Source organism: Panulirus ornatus, chromosome 17 (genome assembly GCF_036320965.1).
Source record: "Panulirus ornatus isolate Po-2019 chromosome 17, ASM3632096v1, whole genome shotgun sequence".
NCBI lineage: Eukaryota > Metazoa > Arthropoda > Malacostraca > Decapoda > Palinuridae > Panulirus > Panulirus ornatus.
This window is the reverse complement of record NC_092240.1, coordinates 44002544-44029880: the sequence shown is the minus strand read 5'-3', so window position 1 is coordinate 44029880 and position 27337 is coordinate 44002544. Positions and strand designations below refer to the sequence as shown.

Sequence of the window (27337 nt, the reverse complement as noted above, 5' to 3'; positions counted from 1 at the left end):
GTTTGCGGCAGGGGATTGTGATGTCTCCATGGTTGTTTAATTTGTTTATAGATGGGGTTGTTAGGGAGGTAAATGCAAGAGTTTCGGAAAGAGGGGCAAGTATGAAGTCTGTTGGGGATGAGAGAGCTTGGGAAGTGAGTCAGTTGTTGTTCGCTGATGATACAGCGCTGGTGGCTGATTCATGTGAGAAACTGCAGAAGCTGGTGACTGAGTTTGGTAAAGTGTGTGGAAGAAGAAAGTTAAGAGTAAATGTGAATAAGAGCAAGGTTATTAGGTACAGTAGGGTTGAGGGTCAAGTCAATTGGGAGGTGAGTTTGAATGGAGAAAAACTGGAGGAAGTGAAGTGTTTTAGATATCTGGGAGTGGATCTGGCAGCGGATGGAACCATGGAAGCGGAAGTGGATCATAGGGTGGGGGAGGGGGCGAAAATTCTGGGGGCCTTGAAGAATGTGTGGAAGTCGAGAACATTATCTCGGAAAGCAAAAGTGGGTATGTTTGAAGGAATAGTGGTTCCAACAATGTTGTATGGTTGCGAGGCGTGGGCTATGGATAGAGTTGTGCGCAGGAGGATGGATGTGCTGGAAATGAGATGTTTGAGGACAATGTGTGGTGTGAGGTGGTTTGATCGAGTGAGTAACGTAAGGGTAAGAGAGATGTGTGGAAATAAAAAGAGCGTGGTTGAGAGAGCAGAAGAGGGTGTTTTGAAGTGGTTTGGGCACATGGAGAGAATGAGTGAGGAAAGATTGACCAAGAGGATATATGTGTCGGAGGTGGAGGGAACGAGGAGAAGAGGGAGACCAAATTGGAGGTGGAAAGATGGAGTGAAAAAGATTTTGTGTGATCGGGGCCTGAACATGCAGGAGGGTGAAAGGAGGGCAAGGAATAGAGTGAATTGGAGCGATGTGGTATACCAGGGTTGACGTGCTGTCAGTGGATTGAATCAAGGCATGTGAAGCGTCTGGGGTAAACCATGGAAAGCTGTGTAGGTATGTATATTTGCGTGTGTGGACGTATGTATATACATGTGTATGGGGGGGGTTGGGCCATTTCTTTTGTCTGTTTCCTTGCGCTACCTCGCAAACGCGGGAGACAGCGACAAAGTATAATAAAAAAAAAAATATCTCTTTTTTAAACCAGGTATTCCCAATAACCAGTTCTTTTTCAGCACACAAATCTACAAGCTCTTCGCCATTTCCATTTACAACACTGAACACCCCATGTACACCAATTATTCCCTCAACTGCCAAATTACTCACCTTTGCATTCAAATCACCCATCATTACAACCCGGTCTTGCGCATCAAAACTGCTAACACACTCACTCAGCTGCTCCCAAAATACTTGCCTCTCATGATATTTCTTCTCATACCCAGGAGCATAGGCACCAATAATCACCCATCTCTTCCCATCCACTTTCAGTTTTACCCATATCAATCTAGAGTTTACTTTCTTACACTCTAACACATACTCCGACAACTCCTGTTTCAGGAGTAGTGCTACTCCTTCCTTTGCTCTTGTCCTCCTACCAACCCCTGAATTTACTCCCAAATCATTCCCAAACCACTCTTACCCTTTATCCTTGAGCTTCGTTTCACTCAGAGCCAAAACATCCAGGTTCCTTTCCTCAAACGTACTACCTATCTCTGAGTCTTCAAGGAGGATGAGCACTCCCCGCGTGACTCCTTCTTCTGTTTCCCCTTTTAGAAAGTTAAAATACAAGGAGGGGAGGGTTTCTAGCCCCCCACTCCTGTCCCCTTTAGTCGCCTTCTACGACACATGGGGAATGCGTGGGAGGTATTCTTTCTCCCCTATCCCCAATTTCTATCAATTCCTCCCACCACTTTGTCAAAAGCAGGGCTTGAGTATAGCACTCAAAAAGAATAAGATATGTGGGTTAAGTGTTGTCAAGTATTGTGTATGACAAGGAGAGACTGTATGTATGAGGAGAAAATGCCAGCATTCCAAGTGTGGGAGAAGTAGAAAAAAAAGAAAGCTACCTGGATAAAAGGAGTACAACTTGAAATCCTCTGAAGTGCTGGCTCACTTTACAGCCATCATTGACCCTCCCAATACTAAGGCGGGTAGTAACAGGAATATACCTCCTTGGTCAGTGGCTGCTTACCAATTACTACCTACTTAAACAAAATATAAGGCAAAGAATATGTACTGAACTATTATATATATGTTTTTCAACACTGTAATTTGTAAAAGTGGAGGAGCAATACATTCCTGAATCTCAGTCCACATGCCCCAGACCCAGTTTTATTGCTTCTTCATGACATTTATGAGATGCAAATTCATGTACAGAGCACCTTATTACACAAACAGAGGTTCAAATATAAGTGTGCACTCATCCCTTGCCTTACACTGGGGTTATGTTCTATAAAATCCATGCACAAAGGGAAATTGCATATAGCGAACCAGTAAACATAGAGAAAAATGGGATGATACTATGCATCAGTACTGGCAGATTCTACAGTTAAATTCACATGATATATCTTCTGATGTTGAATACTCCCATTACCTTCACACGATGTACCTTCTGATGTTGAATAAACTTATCTAGCCATTCTTTACTTGCTTGAAATGACTCTGACTTTGTTTTTCTTTCTTTTAAGGCTCCAATCATGGACAAAAGTCCATGTCAAGGCCATGACATAACTGAAATATTGATAGGTTAATGAAAAGGAAAAAGAAGAGATAAGGGAAAGTATTTCAAATTTTGGATAAAGTGCCTGTCTTTTAAAATGTGCCAGTTCACAGTTATTGGGAGACATGAGAAGGATGACAGTTCCAAAGTTTCCAGGTATAAAAAAGAAACAGTTATCAAAATGTCCTACTCTTGAGTTGCCAACAGCTACACAATAATCATGTGATGCAACAGCTTATACACTGTGTGGTCTAGCTAGTGGTGGAAGCATACAAGCAGCCTGCTCCTGGGAGCAAAAACCAAAGTAATACCTATAACTGAGGGAAAATGGACCAATATTGTGACACAGGCCAAGTGGTTGAAGTTTTGAAATTAGCCTAAGAGAGATTCTAGGTCAGATTGCTTACAGCTTAACTCTGTCAAGGATGCAAAGCTAGATAGAGGCAAGATGTGAGAGCAGTACTCCATACATGACAGATTTACGTTATGTGGGGTTTCCAAGAAATTGATTCTTTTTTTTTTTTTTTTTTGCTTTGTCGCTGTCTCCCGCGTTTGCGAGGTAGCGCAAGGAAACAGACGAAAGAAATGGCCCAACCCACCCCCATACACATGTATATACATACGTCCACACACGCAAACATACATACCTACACAGCTTTCCATGGTTTACCCCAGACGCTTCACATGCCTTGATTCAATCCACTGACAGCACGTCAACCCCGGTATACCACATCGCTCCAATTCACTCTATTCCTTGCCCTCCTTTCACCCTCCTGCATGTTCAGGCCCCGATCACACAAAATCTTTTTCACTCCATCTTTCCACCTCCAATTTGGTCTCCCTCTTCTCCTCGTTCCCTCCACCTCCGACACATATATCCTCTTGGTCAATCTTTCCTCACTCATTCTCTCCATGTGCCCAAACCATTTCAAAACACCCTCCTCTGCTCTCTCAACCACGCTCTTTTTATTTCCACACATCTCTCTTACCCTTACGTTACTTACTCGATCAAACCACCTCACACCACACATTGTCCTCAAACATCTCATTTCCAGCACATCCATCCTCCTGCGCACAACTCTATCCATAGCCCACGCCTCGCAACCATACAACATTGTTGGAACTACTATTCCTACAAACATACCCATTTTTGCTTTCCGAGATAATGTTCTCGACTTCCACACATTCTTCAAGGCTCCCAGAATTTTCGCCCCCTCCCCCACCCTATGATCCACTTCCACTTCCATGGTTCCATCTGCTGCCAGATCCACTCCCAGATATCTAAAACACTTCACTTCCTCCAGTTTTTCTCCATTCAAACTCACCTCCCAATTGACTTGACCCTCAACCCTACTGTACCTAAAAACCTTGCTCTTATTCACATTTACTCTTAACTTTCTTCTTTCACACACTTTACCAAACTCAGTCACCAGCTTCTGCAGTTTCTCACATGAATCAGCCACCAGCGCTGTATCATCAGCGAACAACAACTGACTCACTTCCCAAGCTCTCTCATCCCCAAGACTTCATACTTGCTCCTCTTTCCAAAACTCTTGCATTCACCTCCCTAACAACCCCATCCATAAACAAATTAAACAACCATGGAGACATCACACACCCCTGCCGCAAACCTACATTCACTGTTGTGGATGAGACAGTTTGGGAAGTGAGTTAGTTGTTGTTTGCTGATCATACAGTGCTGGTGCCTGATTCATGTGAGAAACTGCAGAAGCTGGTGACTGAGTCTGGTAGAGTGTGTGAAAGAAGAAAGTTAAGAGTAAATGTGAAAAAGAGCAAGGTTATTAGGTACAGTAGGGTTGAGGGACAAGTCAATTGGGAGGTGAGTTTGAGTGGAGAAAAACTGGAAGAAGAGAAGTGTTTTAGATATCTGGGAGTGGATTTGGCAGCAGATGGAACCATGGAAGCAGAAGTGAGTCATAGGGTGGGGGAGGGGGCGAAAGTTCTGGGAGCATTGAAAAATGTGTGGAAGGCGAGAACGTTATCTAGGAAATCAAAAATGGGTATGCTTGAAGGAATAGTGGTTCCAACAATGTTATATGGTTGCAAGGCGTGGGCTATAAATAGAGTTGTGCAGAGGAGGGCAGAAGTGCTGGAAATGAGATGTTTGAGGACAATATGTGGTGTGAGGTGGTTTGATCGAGTAAGTAATGAAAGGGTAAGATAGATCTGTGGTAATAAAAAGAGTGTGGTTGAGAGAGCAGAAGGGGGTGTTTTGAAATGGTTTGGTCACATGGAGAGAATGAGTGAGGAAAGATTGACAAAGAGGATATATGTGTCAGAGGTGGAGGGACCAAATTGGAGGTGGAAAGATGGAGTGAAAAAGATTTTGAGTGATCGGGGCCTCAACATGCAGGAGGGTGAAAGGCATGCAAGGAATAGAGTGAATTGGAACGATGTGGTATACCGGGATCGACAAATGGATTAAACTAGGGCATGTGAAGTGTCTGGGGTAAACCATGGAAAGTTTTGTGGGGCCTGGATGTGGAAAGGAAGCTGTGGTTTCGGTGCATTATACATGTGGCCTTTGTTGTATTTTTCCTAGTGCTACCTCGTGCACATGCAGGGGGAGGGGGTTGTCATTTCATGTGTGGCAGGGTGGCGACGGGAATGAATATAGGCAGCAAGTATGAATTATGTACATTTGTATATATGTATGTCTGTGTGTGTATATATATGTATACGTTGAGATGTATAGGTATGTATATGTGCATGTGTGGACGTGTATGTATATACATGTGTATGTTGGTGGGTTGGCCCATTCTTTCGTCTGTTTCCTTGTGCTATCTCGCTAACATGACAAAGTATAATAATAATAAAAAAAAAACTTTTAATGAGTCAAGAGATGGAATTACAGATACATCAAAGGCTAGAGGAAAATTGTGAGGAATTATTGATTGAGAGATGGGAAGAAACTGGGTCTTGGAGGCATTTAATCTTAACCAAATTTTGTCCAAGTCTGAGTTTACTGAGGAAATTATGTTGAGACAAGATGTAAACTGAAAGAGGAGAAGGAGCAGAACTGAAAGATGTGTAAGAATCCAGTGTTGAGTCATAGCATATGAGCGCACTTGATTATTTTTGGAAGAAAGGAAATCGTTGAAAAACAGAAGAAACAGTGTAGGATACAGGACAGAACCTTGAGAGATACTGCTGCTGATGGAGAAAGGTTGAGAGGCCAGAGACAGGTCAGAGAAGTAGGGAGGGAGCAAAAATGGGAGGTGAAGCAAAAAGAGGAGACCTTATGAGACCCCAACGCTACATCTTGTCGAAAGCTTTGAATATATCAAGGGCAACAACATATTCTCCAAAACCTTTCAAGGATGATGCCCAGACATTAGTAAGATAGGAATAAAAAGCACCAGTGGATCTTGCCTTATGGAAGCATACTGGCGATCACAGAAAAGACCATTCAAGATGTCTAAGGATATGGGAGTTGAGGAGGGATTCTAAGACTTTGAATTTGGTAGACGTCAAAGCAAAAGGACAATTGTTTGTGGGATTAGAATGGTCATCCGTCTTAGGGATGGAATGCAACGTACTAACCCATGCTTCCAAGAAGAGGGAAAAGTTCTGGTTTCTGAAGAGAAACAGAACGGATGAGCAAGCACAGGTGCAAGTTCAGATGCACACTCTTTCAGTACTTATGGACGGATGCCATAAGGGCAAGACTTGCTTGTGTCCAGAGAGAAAAGTGCTTTTTGGACAGTTCAAAGAGATTACAGGATGGGGCATAGGATTAGTTGGAGGAGCATAAGAGGGAAAGGGAACGTTAAAGTCATCCATGTTAAAGTTAGAGGAGAAACAACAAAGAGAGTTGTATTGTCTATGTAAGAGACAGCTGTAGTACTATCAATATGCTAAAGTGCAATAACAGTAGAGCAACAGAAGTTGTTAGTGATGTCCTGAGCTGAACACTAGAGAGATCTGTCAACAGATGATGAGAGGTTGTCATGCTTTCTTTGAATAAGGGAACATTTTGCCTTATGGATAACATACCTGCAATGATTATGGGCAGTGATAAATGCTGGACGGAAGTTGGAAGCAGTAGAGTTTTTCAAAGCCCCATATGCCTGATCCCTTGCCTGCATGGCCTAAAAACAGAAATGGATGAACCATGGACTGAAAGAAGAGATCATCTTGGAATGGGAGGGCATAAATGCTTCCATTCTCGCCAGAATAACCTCTGTTATGTGTTTGGCAGAAAAAGAAGCACCACCACATAAGAGACAGTAATTTATCCAAGGAAAGTTAGAAAAGAATTTTGTATGTAATTCCTGTCAGCTTTGTTGAGGTGCCAATATTTACAGTTCAAAGGGGCTGCTTGAGGGGAAGGTGCCATCAAATAGATACATTTATGAGAATGGGGTCAAGAGAACCATCTGGGGGCGAGATTATGTAGTTACAAAAAAAGGATTAGAGGTGAATAAAATATCTAGAATATTAGGAGTGGTCACAGTGGTCAGAAATATGGGTGGGGGTGGGATATAATTTGTCCTAGATCACTGAGAATGGAGAGTGTGGGGGCTTGTAGTCTGTAAGGGATTAGGGGACCTGGGAAATGAGTCAGTAGTTGTTTGCTGATGACACAGCGTGACAACTGACTCTGACTGACTTTGGAAGTGTGTGAAAGGAGAAAAGCTGAGAGTACAAGTACACCACCAAATTTCCAGCAACTGATGGTTCGGCACCTCCTTTAGTCTAGACAAAATTACGTGAGGGAACTTGAAATTACCGTGGCCACCAGACTAGTTTACTGTGTGGCCACAGATGGCGTTGTGGGTAGAGCGCGCTTATTTACATTCATTACACTGCACTTGTTGGTGGAGATACCGCAATTCTGTGAGATTCTTAGCTAATTTTGCTTAAATTTAACCTAAGGTGTGGCTTCCAAGACATGTGAGTGTCAATTGTGGTGTTAAACATAAACACCAGTCCATATCAATCTAAGATAAAGTAGAATTGTTGAGAAAAATGGATCGTGGTGTTTGGTGCGTAAGCTTTGTGACATCTACAGTATTGGTAGTATTGATATAAAGAAGCAAAGGGAGAAAATACTGAAAATCTATGCAGACAGCGATTCCAAGAAGCAAATGGCAATTAGAAAAACTATGAAAGATGGTAAGAGTAATGAGCACAACTGAGTGATGATGGAGTGGTTTCGACAGCGTCGGAGTGATGGAGTGGACTTGTCAGGGAGCATGATAATAGATCAGGCTAAGTTGTTCCATAAAGAACTTACATTACAACATGAGTGTGACTATAGTGAAGGATGGCTTCAAAGATTCAAGAAGCGTCATGGAATTTCCATGAATAAAGTGTGTGGAGAAAAGTGGTCTGCAAACCATGAAGGAGCTGTGGAGTATGTGGGCAAATTTGCTAAACTTGTAGCTGACGAGCACCTCAGTCCTGAGCAGGTGTATAATGCACATGAAACTGCATCATTCTGGTGATGCACACGTAGAAAAACACTAACAACAGAAGACGAAGGAGACCCCACAGGATTCAGACAATCTAAGGACAGACTTACCATCTTAGGGTGCTCAAACATTTAATATCTGTTTAATTTAAATTTCTAGCAGTCCATGGTATACTTTAGACACATGGGAGATGTATGATTAGTGGGTCAGTGGTGTGTTGATGAATTATTATTACGTGACCACGGTTAGTCCGGCAAAATGGTTAATCCAGCAAGGCTTTGGAACCAAGAGTGCCAGAAAATCAGTGGCGTACCTGTAAATGTAAATAAAAGCAAGGTTATCAGGTTTATCAGAGAAGAGGAAAAGGTTGGTTGGGGTGTGTGTTTGAAGTGAGAAAATCTGGAAGAAGTGAAGTGTTCAACACATGGCAGCATAAGGAAGCATGGAGGAGGAAGCGAGTCATAGGGTGGGTGATGGGATGAAGGTTCTGGAGCAATAAAGAATGTGTGGATTTAAATATACAGATACACAGACCTAAATATATGTCGTGCATCCCATCACCAACAACATGCATCCCTTCACTTTTTTTTAAAGACAATAGTGAGGATAAACTTGAGCTGCAGCTTTTCTTATCATGCCTATATTATCCTGATGTTGAAGAATGATACTATAATTCTTATGAACGCTCTCAAAGCAGGCGACATAGGTTAAACAATTTTGGTATGTTACTGAAGCATAGTCAGGGAGAAATCAATGGTTGACAAGGTAGCATAATATACCACTGCATTATGATAACTGGTTAATAGGTAGTAGTTGGTAGGCATCTAACAACCAGGGAGGTATTTTACCAGCACTAACTGCCTGGGCACTGGGAGGGTTAATATCTGCTCTGTGGTTGTCAAGTTGCATTCCTCTGACCTAGGTAGCTGTCTTTCCTTTCTGCCTCACTCACATGTGGATTACTGGCAATCTGGCCACAAACGTTCAATCTCTCCTCGTCACACATAACACTTGACACCACTTAACTCACACAGCTCATTCTTCATAAATCTAGATTTTCCAATGTATGCACTATGTGCAAGCTCTGCCTTTTGGTAAAATGGTAACAGCAGATAGAAGTAGTTGGCAGGAACATTAGACAGGAGCATTAGGCAGAAGTAGTTGGAAAGAGCATTACATAGAAGTGGTCAGTAGTAACATTAGGTAGGAGCCTCAGCAAACACTGCACTAAAGTTGCCCTCTGCCAGTGGCCTGTTAAGGGTGAGGCACTGGAGTTCAGTAGTTATGGATACTCTAGTGCCATGGCCAACACTTTGAGAAAGTTTCAATTGGAACAGGCATCAGAGATATAGATAAATAGATGGATAGATGACTGAAATGAATTATTTGATGCTGGAGAGTGGCTAATGATGATTAAGCCTAATTTTGAAGATATTCAGGATGCTGCTCTGAATAAAATTTTCTGGGAACTTATTCCACACAACAATACTGTCGTAGGTAAAGAAATATTTCGCACATTCCAGCCAACAGCTGTTATCTGACGGGAGAAAATGGTTATACATGTATGTATGGTAGAGCCAGCAATGTTGTATGGATGCAAGGCACTGGGCATAGAAAAGAATGTGATGATGAGGGTGCATGTGCTGGAAATGAGATGTCTGAGGACAATATGTGATGGTTTGATTGTGTAAATAATAAAAGGGTAAGAATAGGTGTGGTAATAAAAAGTGGTGGGGCCAGATGAAGAGGGTGTGCTCAAATAATTTGGTCATATGGAAAGAATGAGAGAGGAAAGGTTGACAATGAAGATATATGTGTCAAAGTTGAGGTGACATGAAGTGGGAGACCAAATTGGAAATGGAAGGATGGAGTGAAAGTTTTCCAATAACTCAAGACTGAACATGCAGATGGGTGAAAGGCATGCATGATACAGAGTGGATTGGAATGATATGGTATAAAGGGGTTGATGTGATGTCAATGGACTAAACAAGGGCATGTGAAGTGGCTGGGGTAAATCAGGGAAATGTCTGTGATACCTGGTTGTGGAGAGGGGCTATGATTCTGGTGCACTGTAAATGACATCTAAAGAATGGATGTGAGCAAATGTGACCTATCTTCAACCACCTCCACTTTCCCTTTCAACCTCACTCATGGGACTGGTTGTTTGCTTTTTGTGTAGTAAATTCTTATTTTTGTTAACCATCAATCTGGTGGATATCAATTCAGTACAAAAATGACTTTGTGCTGTGCAGCACATGACAGTGAAACTTGCCACTTGCTAATGAGTGGTTGCTAATGGTTAGCAAATGCCAGATTAACTACCTGCTATTGCTGCAAATGGTTTCTGAAACATTATAATCAATCTTGTTTCAAGAACACTGGATAAATGCATTACCTAATAGTGGGTCACCAGGGACCAGGTGTAAAGGGCACAGACGCACAAAGTGGTGCACCTGGATACATAAAAATAGGCAGATAATCATTTGATTGGAAACCCTTTTCTAAGAAACAATAACCCATCAGAAATCTTACCTGGTAAAGCTCTTTTACTGGGCTTAATACAACGCACATAGTGTAAGTCACATGCAGACAAAGTTTTCATTAACATATCTAAAGAGGATTTAAACTTTGAAAGGGTGGTTATTTTGCGCATTGTCCGTCTACCCTTCTCAAGCTCAGTATTCTCTCTCTCCAGTGTTAAATGTGTTATGAAATCTTGACTGCTGTCCGCTAATAGTCCTAAGACTTCCTGTGGAACCTGAAAAAGAAGTGAATTGCTTGAAATAGTGCTAGGTGAATTTGAAGAACTGCAATAATAGTTGGGCAACTAACTTGGCAGCTTGATAATGTATGAAATACTGCTCCAATTTTCACATTTCTATAAGAAAACATTCAGACATGGATCTAACATTCAACTACATGGTGCAGCATCTTTCATCAAGGGTTTTAAGTTAATACTCCCCTATCCCTGGGGATAGGGGAGAAAAAATACTTCCCAAGCATTCCCCCGCATGTGGTAGAAGGAGACTAAAGGGGACAGGAGTGAGGGGATAAAAAATCTCACCTCCTGGTATTCTAACTTTCTAAAAGGGTAAACTGAAGGAGTCATATGGGGAATGCTCATCCTCCTCGAAGGCTCAGATTGGGGTATCTAAATGTGTGTGGATGTAACCAAGATGAGAAAAAGGGAGAGATAGGTAGTTTGTTTGAGGAATGGAGCCTGGATGTTTTGGCTCTGAGTGAAATGAAGCTCAAGGGTAAAGGGGAAGAGTAGTTTGGGAATGTCTTGGGAGTAAAGTCAAGGAAAGGTGAGAGGACAAGAGCAAAGGATGGAGTAGCACTATTCCTGAAGCAGGAGTAGTGGGAGTAAGTGATAAAGTGTAAGAGAGCAAACTCTAGATTGATATGGGTAAAACTGAAAGTGGATGGAGAGAGATGGGTATTTTTATTGGTGCCTATGCAACAAGGTCATGAGAAGAAAGATCATGAGAGGCAAGTCTTTTGGAAGCAGCTGAGTGATTGTGTTACAGCTTTGATGCACGAGACTGGGTTATAGTGATGGGTGATATGAATGCAAAGGTGAGCAATGTGTCAGTTGACAGAATAATTGGTGCACATGGAGTGTTCAGTGTTGTAAATGGAAATGGTGAAGAGCTTGTAGATTTGTGTGCTAAAAAGTACTGGTGATTGGGAATACCTGGTTTAAAAAGAGAGATATACATAAGTATACAGCGCTGGTGGCTGATTCATGTGAGAAACTGCAGAAGCTGGTGACTGAGTTTGGTAAAGTGTGTGAAAGAAGAAAGTTAAGAGTAAACGTGAATAAGAGCAAGGTTATTAGGTACAGTAGGGTTGAGGGTCAATTCAATTGGGAGGTGAGTTTGAATGGAGAAAAACTGCAGGAAGTGAAGTGTTTTAGATATCTGGGAGTGGATCTGGCAGCGGATGGAACCATGGAAGCGGAAGTGGATCATAGGGTGGGGGAGGGGGCGAAAATTCTGGGAGCCTTGAAGAATGTGTGGAAGTCGAGAACATTATCTCGGAAAGCAAAAATGGGTATGTTTGAAGGAATAGTGGTTCCAACAATGTTGTATGGTTGCGAGGCGTGGACTATGGATAGAGTTGTGCGCAGGAGGATGGATGTGCTGGAAATGAGATGTTTGAGGACAATGTGTGGTGTGAGGTGGTTTGATCGAGTGAGTAACGTAAGGGTAAGAGAGATGTGTGGAAATAAAAAGAGCGTGGTTGAGAGAGCAGAAGAGGGTGTTTTGAAGTGGTTTGGGCACATGGAGAGGATGAGTGAGGAAAGATTGACCAAGAGGATATATGTGTCGGAGGTGGAGGGAACAAGGAGAAGAGGGAGACCAAATTGGAGGTGGAAAGATGGAGTGAAAAAGATTTTGTGTGATCGGGGCCTGAACATGCAGGAGGGTGAAAGGAGGGCAAAGAATAGAGTGAATTGGATCGATGTGGTATACCGGGGTTGACGTGCTGTCAGTGGATTGAATCAAGGCATGTGTATGGGGGTGGGTTGGGCCATTTCTTTCGTCTGTTTCCTTGCGCTACCTCGCAAACGCGGGAGACAGCGACAAAGCAAAAAAAAAAAAAAAAAAAAAAAAACATAAGTATATGTATGTAAGTAGGAGAGATGGCCAGAGAGCGTTATTAGATTACATTTTAATAGATAGGTGCATGAAAGAGAGACTTTTGGATGGTAATGTGCTGAGGGGAGCAGCTGGAGGGATGTCTGATCATTGTCTTGTGCACGAGAAGATGAAGATTTGTAAAGGTTTTCAGAAAAGAAGAGAGAATATTGGGGTGAAGAGAGTGGTGAGAGTAAGTGAGCTTAGAAAGGAGACATGTGTGAAGAAGTACCAAGAGAAATTGTGTGCAGAATGGAAAAAATTTACAGCTAATTATGTAAAAGGAGTGGAAGAGGAATGAGATGTATTTAGGAAAGCAGTGATGGCTTGTGCAAAAGATGCTTGTGGCATGAGAAAGGTGGGAAGTGGCCAGGTTAGAAAGGGTAACGAGTGGTTGGATGAAGAAGTAAGATTGTTAATAAAAGAGAAGAGAGAGGCGTTTGGATGATTTTTGTAGGGAAGTAGTGTGAATGACTGGGAGATGTATGAAAGAAAGAGGCAGGAGGTGAAGATAAAGGTGCAAGAGATGAAAAAGAAGCCAAATGAGAGTTGGGATGAGAGAGTATCATAAAATTTTAGGGAGAAGAAAAAGATGTTTTGGAAGAAGGGTAAATAAAGTGCCTAAGACAAGAGAACAAGCCATCATTGCTTCCCTAAATACATCCCATTCCTCTTCCACTCCTCTTACGTCATTAAGTCAATTTTTTCCATTCTGCACTCAATTTCTCTTGGTACTTCTTATCCCTGGGGATAGGATAGAAAAAATACTTCCCACGCATTCCTCACATCTCATAGAAGGTGACTAAAGGGGACGGAAGAGGGGGGGTTAGAAACCCTCCCCTCCTTGTATTTTAACTTTCTAAACAGAGAAACAGAAGGAGTCACGCGGGGAGTGCTCATCCTCCTCGAAGGCTCACATTGGGGTGTCTAAATGTGTGTGGATATAACAAAGATGAGAAAAAAGGAGAGATAGGTAGTATGTTTGAGGAAAGGAACCTGATGTTTTGGCTCTGAGTGAAACGAAACTCAAGGGTAAAGGGGAAGAGTAGTTTGGGAATGTCTTGGGAGTAAAGTCAGGGTTAGTGAGAGGACAAGAGCAAGGGAAGGAATAGCACTACTCCTGAAACAGGAGTGGTGGGAGTATGTGATGGAGTGTAAGAAAGTAAACTCAAGATTGATATGGGTAAAACTGAATGTGGATGGAGAGAGATGGGTGATTATTGGTGCATATGCACCTGGGCATGAGAAAAAAGATCATGAGAGGCAAGTGTTTTGGGAGCAGCTGAGCGAGTGTGTTAGTAGTTTTGATGCACAAGACCGGGTTATAGTGATGGGTGATTTGAATGCAAAGGTGAGTAATGTGGCAGTTGAAGGAATAATTGATGTACATGGGGTATTCAGTGTTGTAAATGGTAATGGTGAAGAGCTTGTAGATTTATGTGCTGAAAAAGGGCTGGCGATTGGGAATACCAGGTTTAAAAAGAGAGATATACATAAAAATATGTATGTAAGTAGGAGAGATGGCAAGAGAGCATTACGTGTTAATTGATAGGCGCATGAAAGAGAGTCTTTTGGATGTTAATGTGCTGAGAGGTGCAACTGGAGGGATGTCTGATCATTATCTTGTGGGGGCGAAGGTGAAGATTTGTAGAGGTTTTCAGAAAAGAGAGAATGTTGGGGTGAAGAGAGTGGTGAGAGTAAGTGAGCTTGGGAAGGAGACTTATGTGAGGAAGTACCAAGAGAGACTGAGTACAGAATGGAAAAAGGTGAGAACAATGGAGGTAAGGGGAGTGGGGGAGGAATGGGATGTATTTAGGGAAGCAGTGATGGCTTGCGCAAAAGATGCTTGTGGCATGAGAAGCGTGGGAGGTGGGGCGATTAGAAAGGAGTGTTGAAAAATGTGTGGAAGTCGAGAACGTTATCTTGGAAAGCAAAAATGGGTATGTTTGAAGGAATAGTGGTTCCAACAATTTTATATGGTTTTGAGGCATGGGCTATAGATAGAGTTGTGCGGAGGAGGGTGGATGTGCTGGAAATCAGATGTTTGAGGACAATATGTGGTGTGAGGTGGTTTGATCAAGTAAATAATGAAAGGGTAAGAGAGGTGTGTGGTAATAAAAAGAGTGTGATTGAGAGAGCAGAAGAGGGTGTATTGAAATGGTTTGGACACATGGAGAGAATGAGTGAGGAAAGATTGACAAAGAGGATATAAGTGTCAGAGGTGGAGGGAACGAGAAGCGGGAAACCTAACTGGAGGTGGAAAGATGGAGTGAATAAGATTTTGAGTTATCGGGGCCTGAATATGCAGAAGGGTGAAGGGCGTGCAAGGAATAGAGTGAATTGGAACGATGTGGTACACCGGGGTCGACTTGCTGTCAATGGACTGAACCAGGGCATGTGAAGCGCCTGGGGTAAACCATGGAAAGTTCTGTGGGGCTTGGATGTGGAAAGGGAGCTAATGGGGAGGTGATAAGCAGCGGTGAAGTGAGGACATGGAATGAGCATTTTGATGTTGAATGTGCTTGATAGGGACATACAGGGTGTTTTGGTCGAGGTGGTGTACAAAATGAGAGGGTTAGGGAGAATGGTTTGTTAAACAAAGAAGACGTAGTGAAAGCTTTGCGGAAGATGAAAGCCGGCAAGGCAGCGGGTTTGGATTATAATGCAGTGGAATTTTTCAAAAATGGGAGGTGACTGTGCTGTTGACTGGTTGGAAAGGATATTCAATATATGTATGGTTCAAGGTGAAGTGCCTGAGGATTGCTGGATTGCATGCATAGCGCCATTGTACAAAGGCAAAGGGGATAAAGGTGAGTGTCCAAATTATAGAGGTATCAGTTTGTTGAGTATTCCTGGGAAATTATATGGGAGGGTATTGATTGAGAGGGTAGAGGCATGTACAGAGCATCAGACTGGGGAAGAGCAGTGTGGTTTCAGAAGTGGTAGAGGATGTGTGGATCAGGTGTTTCCTTTTTTGAAGTATATATATGAGAAATACTTAGAAAACAGATGAATTTGCATGTAGCATTTATGGGTCTCGAGAAGGCATATGATAGAGTTGACAGAGATACTCTGTGGAAGGTATTAAGAGTATATGGTGTGGAAGGTACGCTGCTGGAAGCAGTGAAAAGTTTTTATCAAGGATGTAAGGCCTTTGAACAAGAAAGAAGAGAGGAAAGTGATCCGTACCCAGTGAATGTTGGTTTGCAGTAGGGGTGCATGATGTCTCCATGGCTGTTTAATTTGTTTATGGATGGGGTAGTTAGGGAGGTGAATGCAAGAGTTTTGGAGAGAGGGGAAAATATACAATCTGTTGTGGATGAGAGGGCTTGGGAAGTGAGTCAATTGTAGTTTGCTGATGATACTGCACTAGAGGCTGATTCAGGTGAGATACTGCAGAAGTTGGTGACTGAGTTTGGTAAAGTGTGTGAAAGAAGAAAGCTGAGAGTAAATGTGAATAAGAGCAAGGTTATTAGGTTCAGTAGGGTTGAGGGACAAGTTAACTGGGAGGGAAGTTTGAATGGAGAAAACCTGGAGGAAATGAAGCGTTCTAGATATCTGGGAGTGGATTTAGCAGTGGGTGGAGCCATGGAAGTGGAAGCAAGTCACTGGGTGGGGGAAGGGGGCTAAGGTTCTGGGAGCATTGTAGAATGTGTGGAAGGTGAGAACATTATCTCAGAGAGCAAAAATGCGTATGTTTGAAGGAATAGTGGTTCCAACAATGCTATATGGTTGCGAGGCGTGGGCTATAGATAGGGTTGTGTCTGAGGGATAGAGATAGGGTGGATGTGTTGGAAATGAAATGTCTGAGGACAATATGTGGTGTGAGGTGGTTTGATCAAGTAAGTAATGAAAGGGTAAGAGAGATGTGTGGGAATAAAAAGAATGTGGTTGAGAGAGTAGAAAAGGGTGTATTGAAATGGTTTCATAACATGGAGATATTGAGTGAGGAAAGACTGACAAAGAGGATATATCTGTCAGAGGTGGAGGGAACGAAGAGGAGTGGAAGACCAAAGTGGAAGTGTAAAGACGGAGTGAAAAAGATTTTGAGCGATCATGGCCTGAACATGCAGGAGGGTGAAAGGCGTGCAAGGAACAGAGTGAATTGGAACAATGTTGTATACCAGGGTCAATGTGCTGTCAATGGATTGAACCAGGGCATGTGAAGCATCTGGCGTAAACCATGTAAAGTTTTGTGGGGCCTGGATATGGAAAGGGAGCTGTGGTTTTGGTGCATTATACATGAGAGCTAGAGACTGAGTGTGAACGAATGTGGCCTTTGTTGTCTTTTTCTAGCCCTACCTCTCACATGCACTTGGAGGAAGGGGATGCCATCTCATGTGTGGCAGCTTGGCAACGGCAATGGATAAAGATAGCAAGTATGGATATGTACATGTGTATATATGTATAAGTCTGTGTATGTATATTTTGAAATGTATAGGCATGTATTTGTGCATGTGTGGGCGTATGTGTATATACATGTGTATGTGGGTGGGTTGAGCCATTCTTTCGTCTGTTTCCTTGGGCTACCTCGCTAACACAGAAGACAGCATCTAAGTACAATAATGAATAAATATATATCTATATTTATTCATTTATTTTACTTTGTTGCTGAGTCCCGTGTTAACGAGGTAGCGCAAGGAAACAGACGAAAGAATTGACCACCCCACCCACATACACATGTATATACATACACGTCCACACAAGCAAATACGCATACCAATACATCTCAACGTATACATACATATACTCACACAGACATATATATATATTTTTTTTTCTTTTTTTTTGCTTTGTCGCTGTCTCCTGCGTTTGCGAGGTAGCGCAAGGAAACAGACGAAAGAAATGGCCCAACCCACCCCCATACACATGTATATACATACATCCACACACGCAAATATACATACCTACACAGCTTTCCATGGTTTACCCCAGACGCTTCACATGCCCTGAATCAATCCACTGACAGCACGTCGACCCTGGTATACCACATCGTTCCAATTCACTCTATTCCTTGCATGCCTTTCACCCTCCTGCATGTTCAGGCCCCAATCACTCAAAATCTTTTTCACTCTATCTTTCCACCTCCAATTTGGTCTCCCACTTCTCCTCCTTCCCTCCACCTCTGACACATATATCCTCTTTGTCAATCTTTCCTCAATCATTCTCTCCATGTGACCAAACCATTTCAAAACACCCTCTTCTGCTCTCTCAACCACACTCTTCTTATTACCACACATCTCTCTTACCCTTTCATTATTTCCTCGATCAAACCACCTCACACAACACACACTGTCCTCAAACATCTGATTTCACGCACAGCCACCCTCCTCTGCACAACTCTATCTATAGCCCACGCCTCGCAAACATATAACATTGTTGGAACCACCATTCCTTCAAACATACCATTTTTGCTTTCTGAAATAATGTTCTTGACTTCCACACATGATTCAATACTCCGAGAACCTTCTCCCCCTCCCCCATCCTTTGATTCACTTCCACTTCCATGGTTACATCCGCTGTCAAATCCACTCCCAGATACCTAAAACACTTCACTTCCTCCAGTTTTTCTCTATTCAAACTTACCTCCCAATTGACTTGTCCCTCTACCCTACTGTACCTAATAACCTTGCTCTCATTCACATTTACTCTCACCTTTCTTCTTTCACACACTTTACCAAACTCAGTCACCAGCTTCTACAGTTTCTCACACGAATCAGCCACCAGCGATGTATCATCAGCGAAAAAAAACTGACTCACTTCCCAAGCTCTCTCATCCACAACACACTGCATACTTGCCCCTCTTTCCAAATCTCTTCCATTCACCTCCCTAACAACCCCATCCATAAAAAAATTAAACAACCATGGAGACATCAAACACCGTTGCCGCAAACCAACATTCACTGAGAACCAATCAGTTTCCTTTCTTCCTACATGTACAAATGCCTTACATCCTCGATATAATCTTTTCACTACTTCTAACAACATGCCTCCCACACCACATATTCTTAATACCTTCCACAGAGCATCTCCATCAACTCTATCATATGCCTTCTCCAGATCCATTAATGCTACACACAAATCCATTTGCTTTTCTAAGTATTTCTCACACACATTTTTCAAAGCAAACACCAGATCCACATATCCTCTACCACTTCTGAAACCACACTGCTCTTCCCCAATCTGATGCTCTGTACATGCCTTCACCCTCTCATTCAATACCCTCCCATATAATTTTCCAGGAATACCCAAAAAACCTATACCTCTGTAACTTGAGCACTAACTTTTATCCCCTTTGCCTTTGTACAATGGCACTATGCAAGCATTCCTCCAATCCTCAGGCACTTCACCATGAGTCATACATACATTAAACAACCTCACCAACCAGTCAACAATACAGTCACCCCCTTTTTTAATAAATTCCACTGCAATACCATCCAAACCTGCTGCCTTGCCGGCTTTCATCTTCTGCAAAGCTTTGACTACCTCTTCTCTGTTTACCAAATCATTCTCCCTAACCCTCTCACTTTGCATACCACCTCGACCAAAACACCCTATATCTGCCACTCTATCATCTAACACATTCAACAAACCTTCAAAATACTCACTCCATCTCCTTCTCACATCACCACTACTTGTTAGCACCTCCCCATTAGCCCCCTTCAATGACGTTCCCATTTGTTCCCTTGTCTTATGCACATTATTTACCTTCTTCCAAAACATCTTTTTATTCTCCCTAAAACATAATGATACTTTCTCACCGTAATTCTCATTTGCCCTCTTTTTCACCTCTTGCACTTTTCTCTTGACTTCCTGCCTCTTTCTTTTATACATCTCCCAGTCATTTGTATTATATCCCTGCAAAAATCGTCCTAATGCCTCTCTCTTCTCTTTCATTAATAATCTTGCTTCTTTATCCCACCCCTAACAACCCTTTCTAATCTGCCCACCTCCCACGCTTCTCATGCCACAAGCATTCCTTGCGCAAGCCATCACTGCTTCCCCAAATACATCCCATTCCTCCCCCCCTCCCCTTACCTCCTTTGTTCTCCCATTTTTCCATTCTGTACTCAGTCTCTCCTGGTACTTCCTCACACAAGTCTCCTTCCCAAGCTCACTTACTCTCACCACTCTCTTCACCCCAACATTCTCTCTTCTTTTCTGAAAATCTCTACAAATCTTCACCTTCGCCTCCACAAGATAATGATCAGACATCCCTCCAGTTGCACCTCTCAGCACATTAACATCCAAAAGTCTCTCTTTCGTGAGCCTATCAATTAACATGTAATCCAATAACGCTCTCTGGCCATCTCTCCTACTCACATACGTATACTTATGTATATGTCTCTTTTTAAACCAGATATTCCCTATCAGCAGTCCTTTTTCAGCACATAAATCTACAAGCTCTTCACCATTACCATTTACAACACTGAACACTCCATGTACACCAATTATTCCCTCAACTGCCACATTACTCACCTTTGCATTCAAATCACCCATCACTATAACCCGGTCTCGTGCATCAAAACTACTAACACACTCACTCAGCTGCTCCCAAAACACTTGCCTCTCATGATCTTTCTTCTCATGCCCAGGTGCATATGCACCAATAATCACCCATCTCTCTCCATCCACTTTCAGTTTTACCCAGATCAATCTAGAGTTTACTTTCTTACACTCTATCACATACTACACCACTCCTGTTTAAGCAGTAGTGCTATGCCTTCTATAGCTCTTGTCCTCTCACTAGCCCTTGACTTTACTCCCAAGACATTCCCAAACCACTCTTCCTCTTTACCCTTGAGCTTCGTTTCACTCAGAGCTAAAACATCCAGGTTCCTTTCCTCAAACATACTACCTATCTCTCCTTTTTTATCATTTTGATTACATCCACACACATTTAACATCCCAATCTGAGCCTTCGAGGAGGACGGGCACTCCACGCATGACTCCTTCTTCTGTTTCCCCTTTTAAAAAGTTGAAATACAAGGAAGGGGGAGTTTCCAGCCCCCCACTCCCGTCCCCTTTAGTCTCCTACTACATGTGAGGAATGCGTGGGAAGTATTCTTTCTCCCCTATCCCCAGGTATATATACATACATATATACATATATATATTTATTTATTTTGCTTTGTCGCTGTCTCCCGTGTTAGCGAGGTAGCAAAAGGAAACAGACGAAAGAATGGCCCAACCAACCCACATACACATGCATATACATACACGTCCACACACACAAATATACATACATATACATCTCAACGTATACATATATATACACACACAGACATAGACATATATACACATGTATATAATTCATAATGTCTGCCTTTATTCATTCCCATCGCCACCCCGACATACATAAAATAACAACCCCTCCCCCCTCATGTGCGCGAAGGCCACATTCGTTCACACTCAGTCTCTAGCTGTCATATAATAATGCACCGAAACCACAGCTCCCTTTCCACATCCAGACCCCACAGGACTGTCCATGGTTTACCCCAGACACTTCACATGCCCTGGTTCAATCCACTGACAGCACGTCGACCCCAGTATACCACATCGATCCAATTCACTCTATTCCTTGCATACCTTTCACCCTCCTGCATGCTCAGGTCCCGATAACTCAAAATCTTTTTCACTCCATCTTTCCACCTCCAATTTGGTCTCCCACTTCTCCTCGTTCCCTCCACCTCTGACACATATATCCTCTTGGTCAATATTTCCTCACTCATTCTCTCCATGTGACCATACCATTTCAAAACACCATCTTCTGCTCTCTCAACCACACTCTTTTCATTACCACACATCTCTCTTACCCTATTATCACTTACTCGATCAAACCACCTCACACCACATATTGTCCACAATCATCTCATTTCCAGCACATCCACCCTCATCCGCACAACTCTATCTATAGCCCACGCCTCGCAAACATATAACATTGTTGGAACCACTATTCCTTCAAACATACCCATTTTCACTTTCTGAGATAATGTTCTCGACTTCCACACATTCTTCAATGCTCCCAGAACTTTCGCCCCCTTCCCCACCCTATGATTCACTTCTGCATCCATGGTTCCATCTACTGCCAAATCCACTCCCAGATATCTAAAACACTTCACTTCCTCCAGTTTTTCTCTATTCAAACTTACCTCCCAATTGACTTATCCCTCAACCCAACTGTACCTAATAGCTTTGCTCTTATTTATATTCACTCTCAGCTTTCTTCTTTCACACACTTTAACAAACTCAGTCACCAGCTTCTGCAGTTTCTCACATGAGTCAGCCACCAGCGCTGTATCATCAGCGAACAACAACTGACTCACTTCCAAGCTCTCTCATCCACAACAGACTGCACATTTGTCCCTCTTTTCAAAACTCTTGCATTCACCTCCCTAACAACTCCATCCATAAACAAATTAAACAACCATGGAGACATCACACACCCCTGCTGCAAACCTACATTCACTGAGATCCAATCACTTTCCTCTTTTCCTACACGTACACATGCCTTACATCCTTGATAAAAACTTTTCACTGATTCTAAAACTTCCCTCCCATACCATATATTCTTAATACCTTCCACAGAGCATCTCTATGAACTATCATATGCCTTCTCCAGATCCATAAATGCTACAGATAAATCCATTTGCTTTTCTAAGTAATTCTCAAACATTCTTCAAAGCAAACGCCTGATCCACACATCCTCTACCACTTTTGAAGCCACACTGCTCTTCCCCAATCTGATACTCTGTACATGTCTTCACCCTCTCAATCAATACCCTCCCATATAATTTCCCAGGAATACCCAACAAACTTATACCTCTGTAATTTGAGCACTCACTTGTATCCCCTCTGAGTTTGTACAATGGCACTATTCCACTGCAATACCATCCAAACCCGCTGCCTTGCCAGGTTTCAGCTTCCACAAAGCTTTTACTACCTCTTCTCTGTTTACCAAATCATTTTCCCTAACCCTCTCACTTTGCACACCACCTCGACCAAAACACCCTATATCTCCCACTCTGTCATCAAACACATTCAACAAACCTTCAAAATACTCACTCCATCTCCTTCTCACATCACCACTACTTGTTATCACCTCCCCATTAGACCCCTTCACTGAAGTTCCCATTTGTTCCCTTGTCTTACGCACTTTATGTACCTCCTTGCAAAACATCTTTTTATTCTCCCTAAAATTTAATCATACTCTCTTTTTCAAATCTTGCACGTTTCTCTTGACCTCCTGCCTCTTTTTTTTATACATCTCCCACTCATTTGCATTTTTTCCCTGCAAAAATCGTCCAAATGCCTCTCTCTTCTCTTTCACTAATAATATTACTTCTTCATCACACCACTCACTACCCTTTCTAATCTCCCTACCTCCAACGCTTCTCATGCTACAAGCACCTTTTGCACAAGCCATCACTGCTTCCCCAAATACATCCCATTCCTCCCCAACTCCCCTTATCTCCTTTGTTCACACATTTTTCCATTCAGTACCCATTCTCTCCTGGTACTTTCTCACACAAGTCTCCTTCCCAAGCTCATTTACTCTCACCACTCTTTTCACCCCAACATTCTCTCTTCTTTTCTGAAAACCTATACAAATCTTCACCTTCGCCTCCACAAGATAATGATCCGACGTCCCTCCAGTTGCACCTCTCAACACATTAACATCCAAAAGTCTCTCTTTCGCACGCCTATCGATTAACATGTAATCCAATAACGCTCTCTGGCCATCTCTCCTACTTATACACGTATACTTTAAACCAGGTATTCCCAATCACCAGTCCTTTTTCAGCACATAAATCTACAAGTTCTTCACCATTTCCATATACAACACTGAACACCCCATGAATACCAATTATTCCCTCAACTGCCACATTACTCACCTTTGCATTCAAATCACCCATCACTATAACCCGGTCTCGTGCATCAAAACTACTAACACACTCACTCAGCTGCTCCCAAAACACTTGCCTCTCATGACCTTTCTTCTCATGCCCAAGTGCATATGCACCAATAATCACCCATATCTCTCCATCAACTTTCAGTTTTACCCATATTAATCTAGAGCATACTTTCTTACACTCTATCACATACTCCCACCACTCCTGTTTCAGGAGTAGTGCCACTCCTTTCCTTGCTCTTGTTCTCTCACTAACCCCTGACTTTACTCCCAAGACATTCCCAATCCACTCTTCCCCCTTTACCCTTGACCTTGGTTTCACTCAGAGCCAAAACATCCAGGTTCCTTTCCTCAAACATATTACCTAATCTCTCCTTTTTTCTCATCTTGGTTACATCCATACACATTTAGAAACCCCAATCTGAGCCTTCGAGGAGGATGAGCACTCCCCGCTTGACTCCTTCTTCTGTTTCCCCTTTAAGAAAGTTAAAATACAATGAGGGGAGGGTTTCCAGCCACCCGCTCCCGTCCCCTTTAGTCGCCTTCTACAACACGTGGGAAATGCGTGGGAAGTATTCTTTCTCCACTATCCCCAGGGATATAATATATATATATTTATCTATTTATTTTGCTTTGTCGCTGTCTCCCGTGTTAGCGAGGTAGCGCAAGGAAACAGACGAAAGAATGGCCCAACCCACCCACAAACACATGCGTATACATACACGTCCACACATGCAAATATACATACCTATACATCTCAATGTACACATATATATACACAATCAGACATATACATATATACTATTTATTTATATTCATTTAATTTGCTTTGCCGCTGTCTCCAGTGTTAGTGAGGTAGCGCAAGGAAGCAGACAAAAGAATGGCCCAACCCACCCACATACACATGTATATACATACACGTCCACACCCACAAATATATATACCTATAAATCTCAATGTACACATATATATAAACACACACATATACATATATACACATGTACATATTTCATACTTTCTGCCTTTATTTCTTCCCATCGCCACTTCGCCACACATGGAATAACAACCCCCTCGCCCCTAATGTGCGCGAGGTAGCGCTAGGAAAAGACAACAAAGGCCACATTTGTTCACACTCAGTCTCTAGATGTCATGTAATAATGCACCGAAACCACAGTTCCCTTCACATATCCAAGCCCCACAGAACTTTTCATGGTTTACCCCAGACGCTTCACATGCCCCGGTGCAATCCAAATACCAAATACCAAATCGTTCCAATTCACTCTATTCCTTGCACGCCTTTCACCCTCCTACCGATCACTCAAAATCTTTTTCACTCCATCTTTCCACCTCCAATTTGGTCTCCCACTTCTCCTCGTTCCCTCCACATCCAACACATATATCCTCTTGGTCAATCTTTCCTCACTCATTCTCTCCATGTGACCAAACCATTTCAAAACATCCTCTTCTGGTCTCTCAACCACGCTCTTTTTATTTCCACACATCTCTCTTTACCCTTACATTACTTACTTGATCAAACCACCTCACACCACATATTGTCCTCAAACATCTCATTTCCAGCACATCCACCATCCTGCGCACAACTCTATCCATAGCCCATGCCTCGCAACCATACAAAACTGTTGGAAACACTATTCCTTCAAACATACCCATTTCTGCTTTCCGAGATAATGTTCTCGACTTCCACATATTCTTCAAGGCTCCCAGAATTTCTGCCCCCTCCCCCACCCTATGATTCACTTCCACTTCCATGGTTCCATCCGCTGCCAGATCCACTCCCAGATATCTAAAACATTTTACTTCCTTCAGTTTTTCTCCATTCAAACTTACCTCCCAATTGACTTGACCCTTAACCCTACTGGACCTAATAACCTTGCTCTTATTCACGTTTACTCTCAACTTTCTTCTTTCACACACTTTACCAAACTCAGTCACCAGCTTCTCCAGTTTCTCACATGAATTACCCACCAGCGCTGTATCATCAGCGAACAACAACTGACTCACTTCCCAAGCTTTCTCATACATAACAGACTGCATACTTGCCCCTCTTTCCAAAACTCTTGCATTCACCTCCTAACAACCCCATCCATAAACAAATTAAACAACCATGGAGACACCACACAACCCTGCCAAAAACCTATATTCACTGAGAACCAATCACTATCCTCTCTTCCTACACGTACACATGCCTTACTTCCTCGATAAAAACTTTTCACTGTTTCTAACAACTTGCCTCCCACACTATATATTCTTAATACCTTCCACAGAGCATCTCTATCAACTCTATCGTATGCCTTCATCAGATCCATATATGCTACATGCAAATCTATTTGCTTTTCTAAGTATTTCTCACATACATTCTTCAAAGCAAACACCTGATCCACACATCCTCTACCACTTCTGAAACCACACTGCTCTTCCCCAATCTGATGCTCTGTACATGCCTTCATCCTGTCAATCAATACCCTCCCATATAATTTACCAGGAATACTCAAGAAACTTATACCTCTTAATCTGAGCACTCACTCTTATCCTCTTTGCCTCTGTACAATGTCACTATGCATGCATTCCTCCAATCCTCAGGTACCTCACCATGAATCATAGTTGCACTAAATATCCTTACCAACCAGTCAACAATACATTCACCCCCTTTTTTAATAAATTCTGCTGCAATACCATTCATACCTGCTGCCTCACCGGCTTTCATCTTTCGCAAAGCTTTTACTACCTCTTATCTGTTTACCAAATCATTTTCCCTAACCCTCTCACTTTCCACACCACCTCGACCAAAACACCCTATATCTGCCAATCTATCATCAAACACATTCAACAAACCTTCAAAATACTCACTCCATCTCCTTCTCACATCACCACTACTTGTTATCACCTTCCCATTAGCCCCCTTCACTGAAGTTCCCATTTCTTCCCTTGTCTTATGCACTTTATTTACCGCCTTCCAAAACATCTTTTATTCTCTCTAAAATTTAATGATACTCTCTCAACCCAACTCTCATTTGCCCTCTTCTTCACCTCTTGCACCTTTCTCTTGACCTCCTGCCTCTTTCTTTTATACATCTCCCACTCATTTGCATTTTTTCCCTGAAAAAATTGTCCAAATGCCTCTCTTTTCTCTTTCACTAATAATCTTAATTCTTCATCCCACTATTCACTACCTTTTCTAATCAACCCACCTCCCATGCTTCTCATGCCACAAGCATCCCTTGCGCAAGCCATCACTGCTTCCCTAAATACATCCAATTCCTCCCCCACTTCCCTTACCACCTTTATTCTAACCTTTTTCCATTCTGTACTCAGTCTCTCCTGATACTTCCTTACACAAGTCTCCTTCCCAAGCTCACTTACTTTCACCACTCTCTTCACCCTAACATTCTCTCTTCTTTTCAGAAAACCCCTACAAATCTTCACCTTCGCCTCCACAAGATAATGATCAGACATACCTCCAGTTGCACCTCTCAGCACAATAACATCCAAAAGTCTCTCTTTCGTGCGTCTATCAATTAACACATAATCCAATAACGCTCTCTGGCCATCTCTCCTACTTACATACCTATACTTATGTATATCTCGCCTTTTAAACCAGGTATTCTTAATCACCAGTCCTTTTTCAGCACATAATTCTACAAGCTCTTCATCATTTCCATTTACAACACTGAACA

General features: G+C 42.4%; 1 protein-coding gene across 1 annotated transcript in view; it reads right to left on the bottom strand.

Annotated features, from left to right (window-relative positions):
- LOC139754433 (unconventional myosin-XIX-like) overlaps positions 1-27337 on the bottom strand; it is a 402035-nt gene that overhangs the window by 34008 nt on the left and 340690 nt on the right. The window contains exon 14 of the mRNA XM_071671709.1: positions 10620-10845. Coding sequence (XP_071527810.1) covers positions 10620-10845 — 226 coding nt within the window. The remainder of the gene's footprint in view (positions 1-10619; positions 10846-27337) is intronic.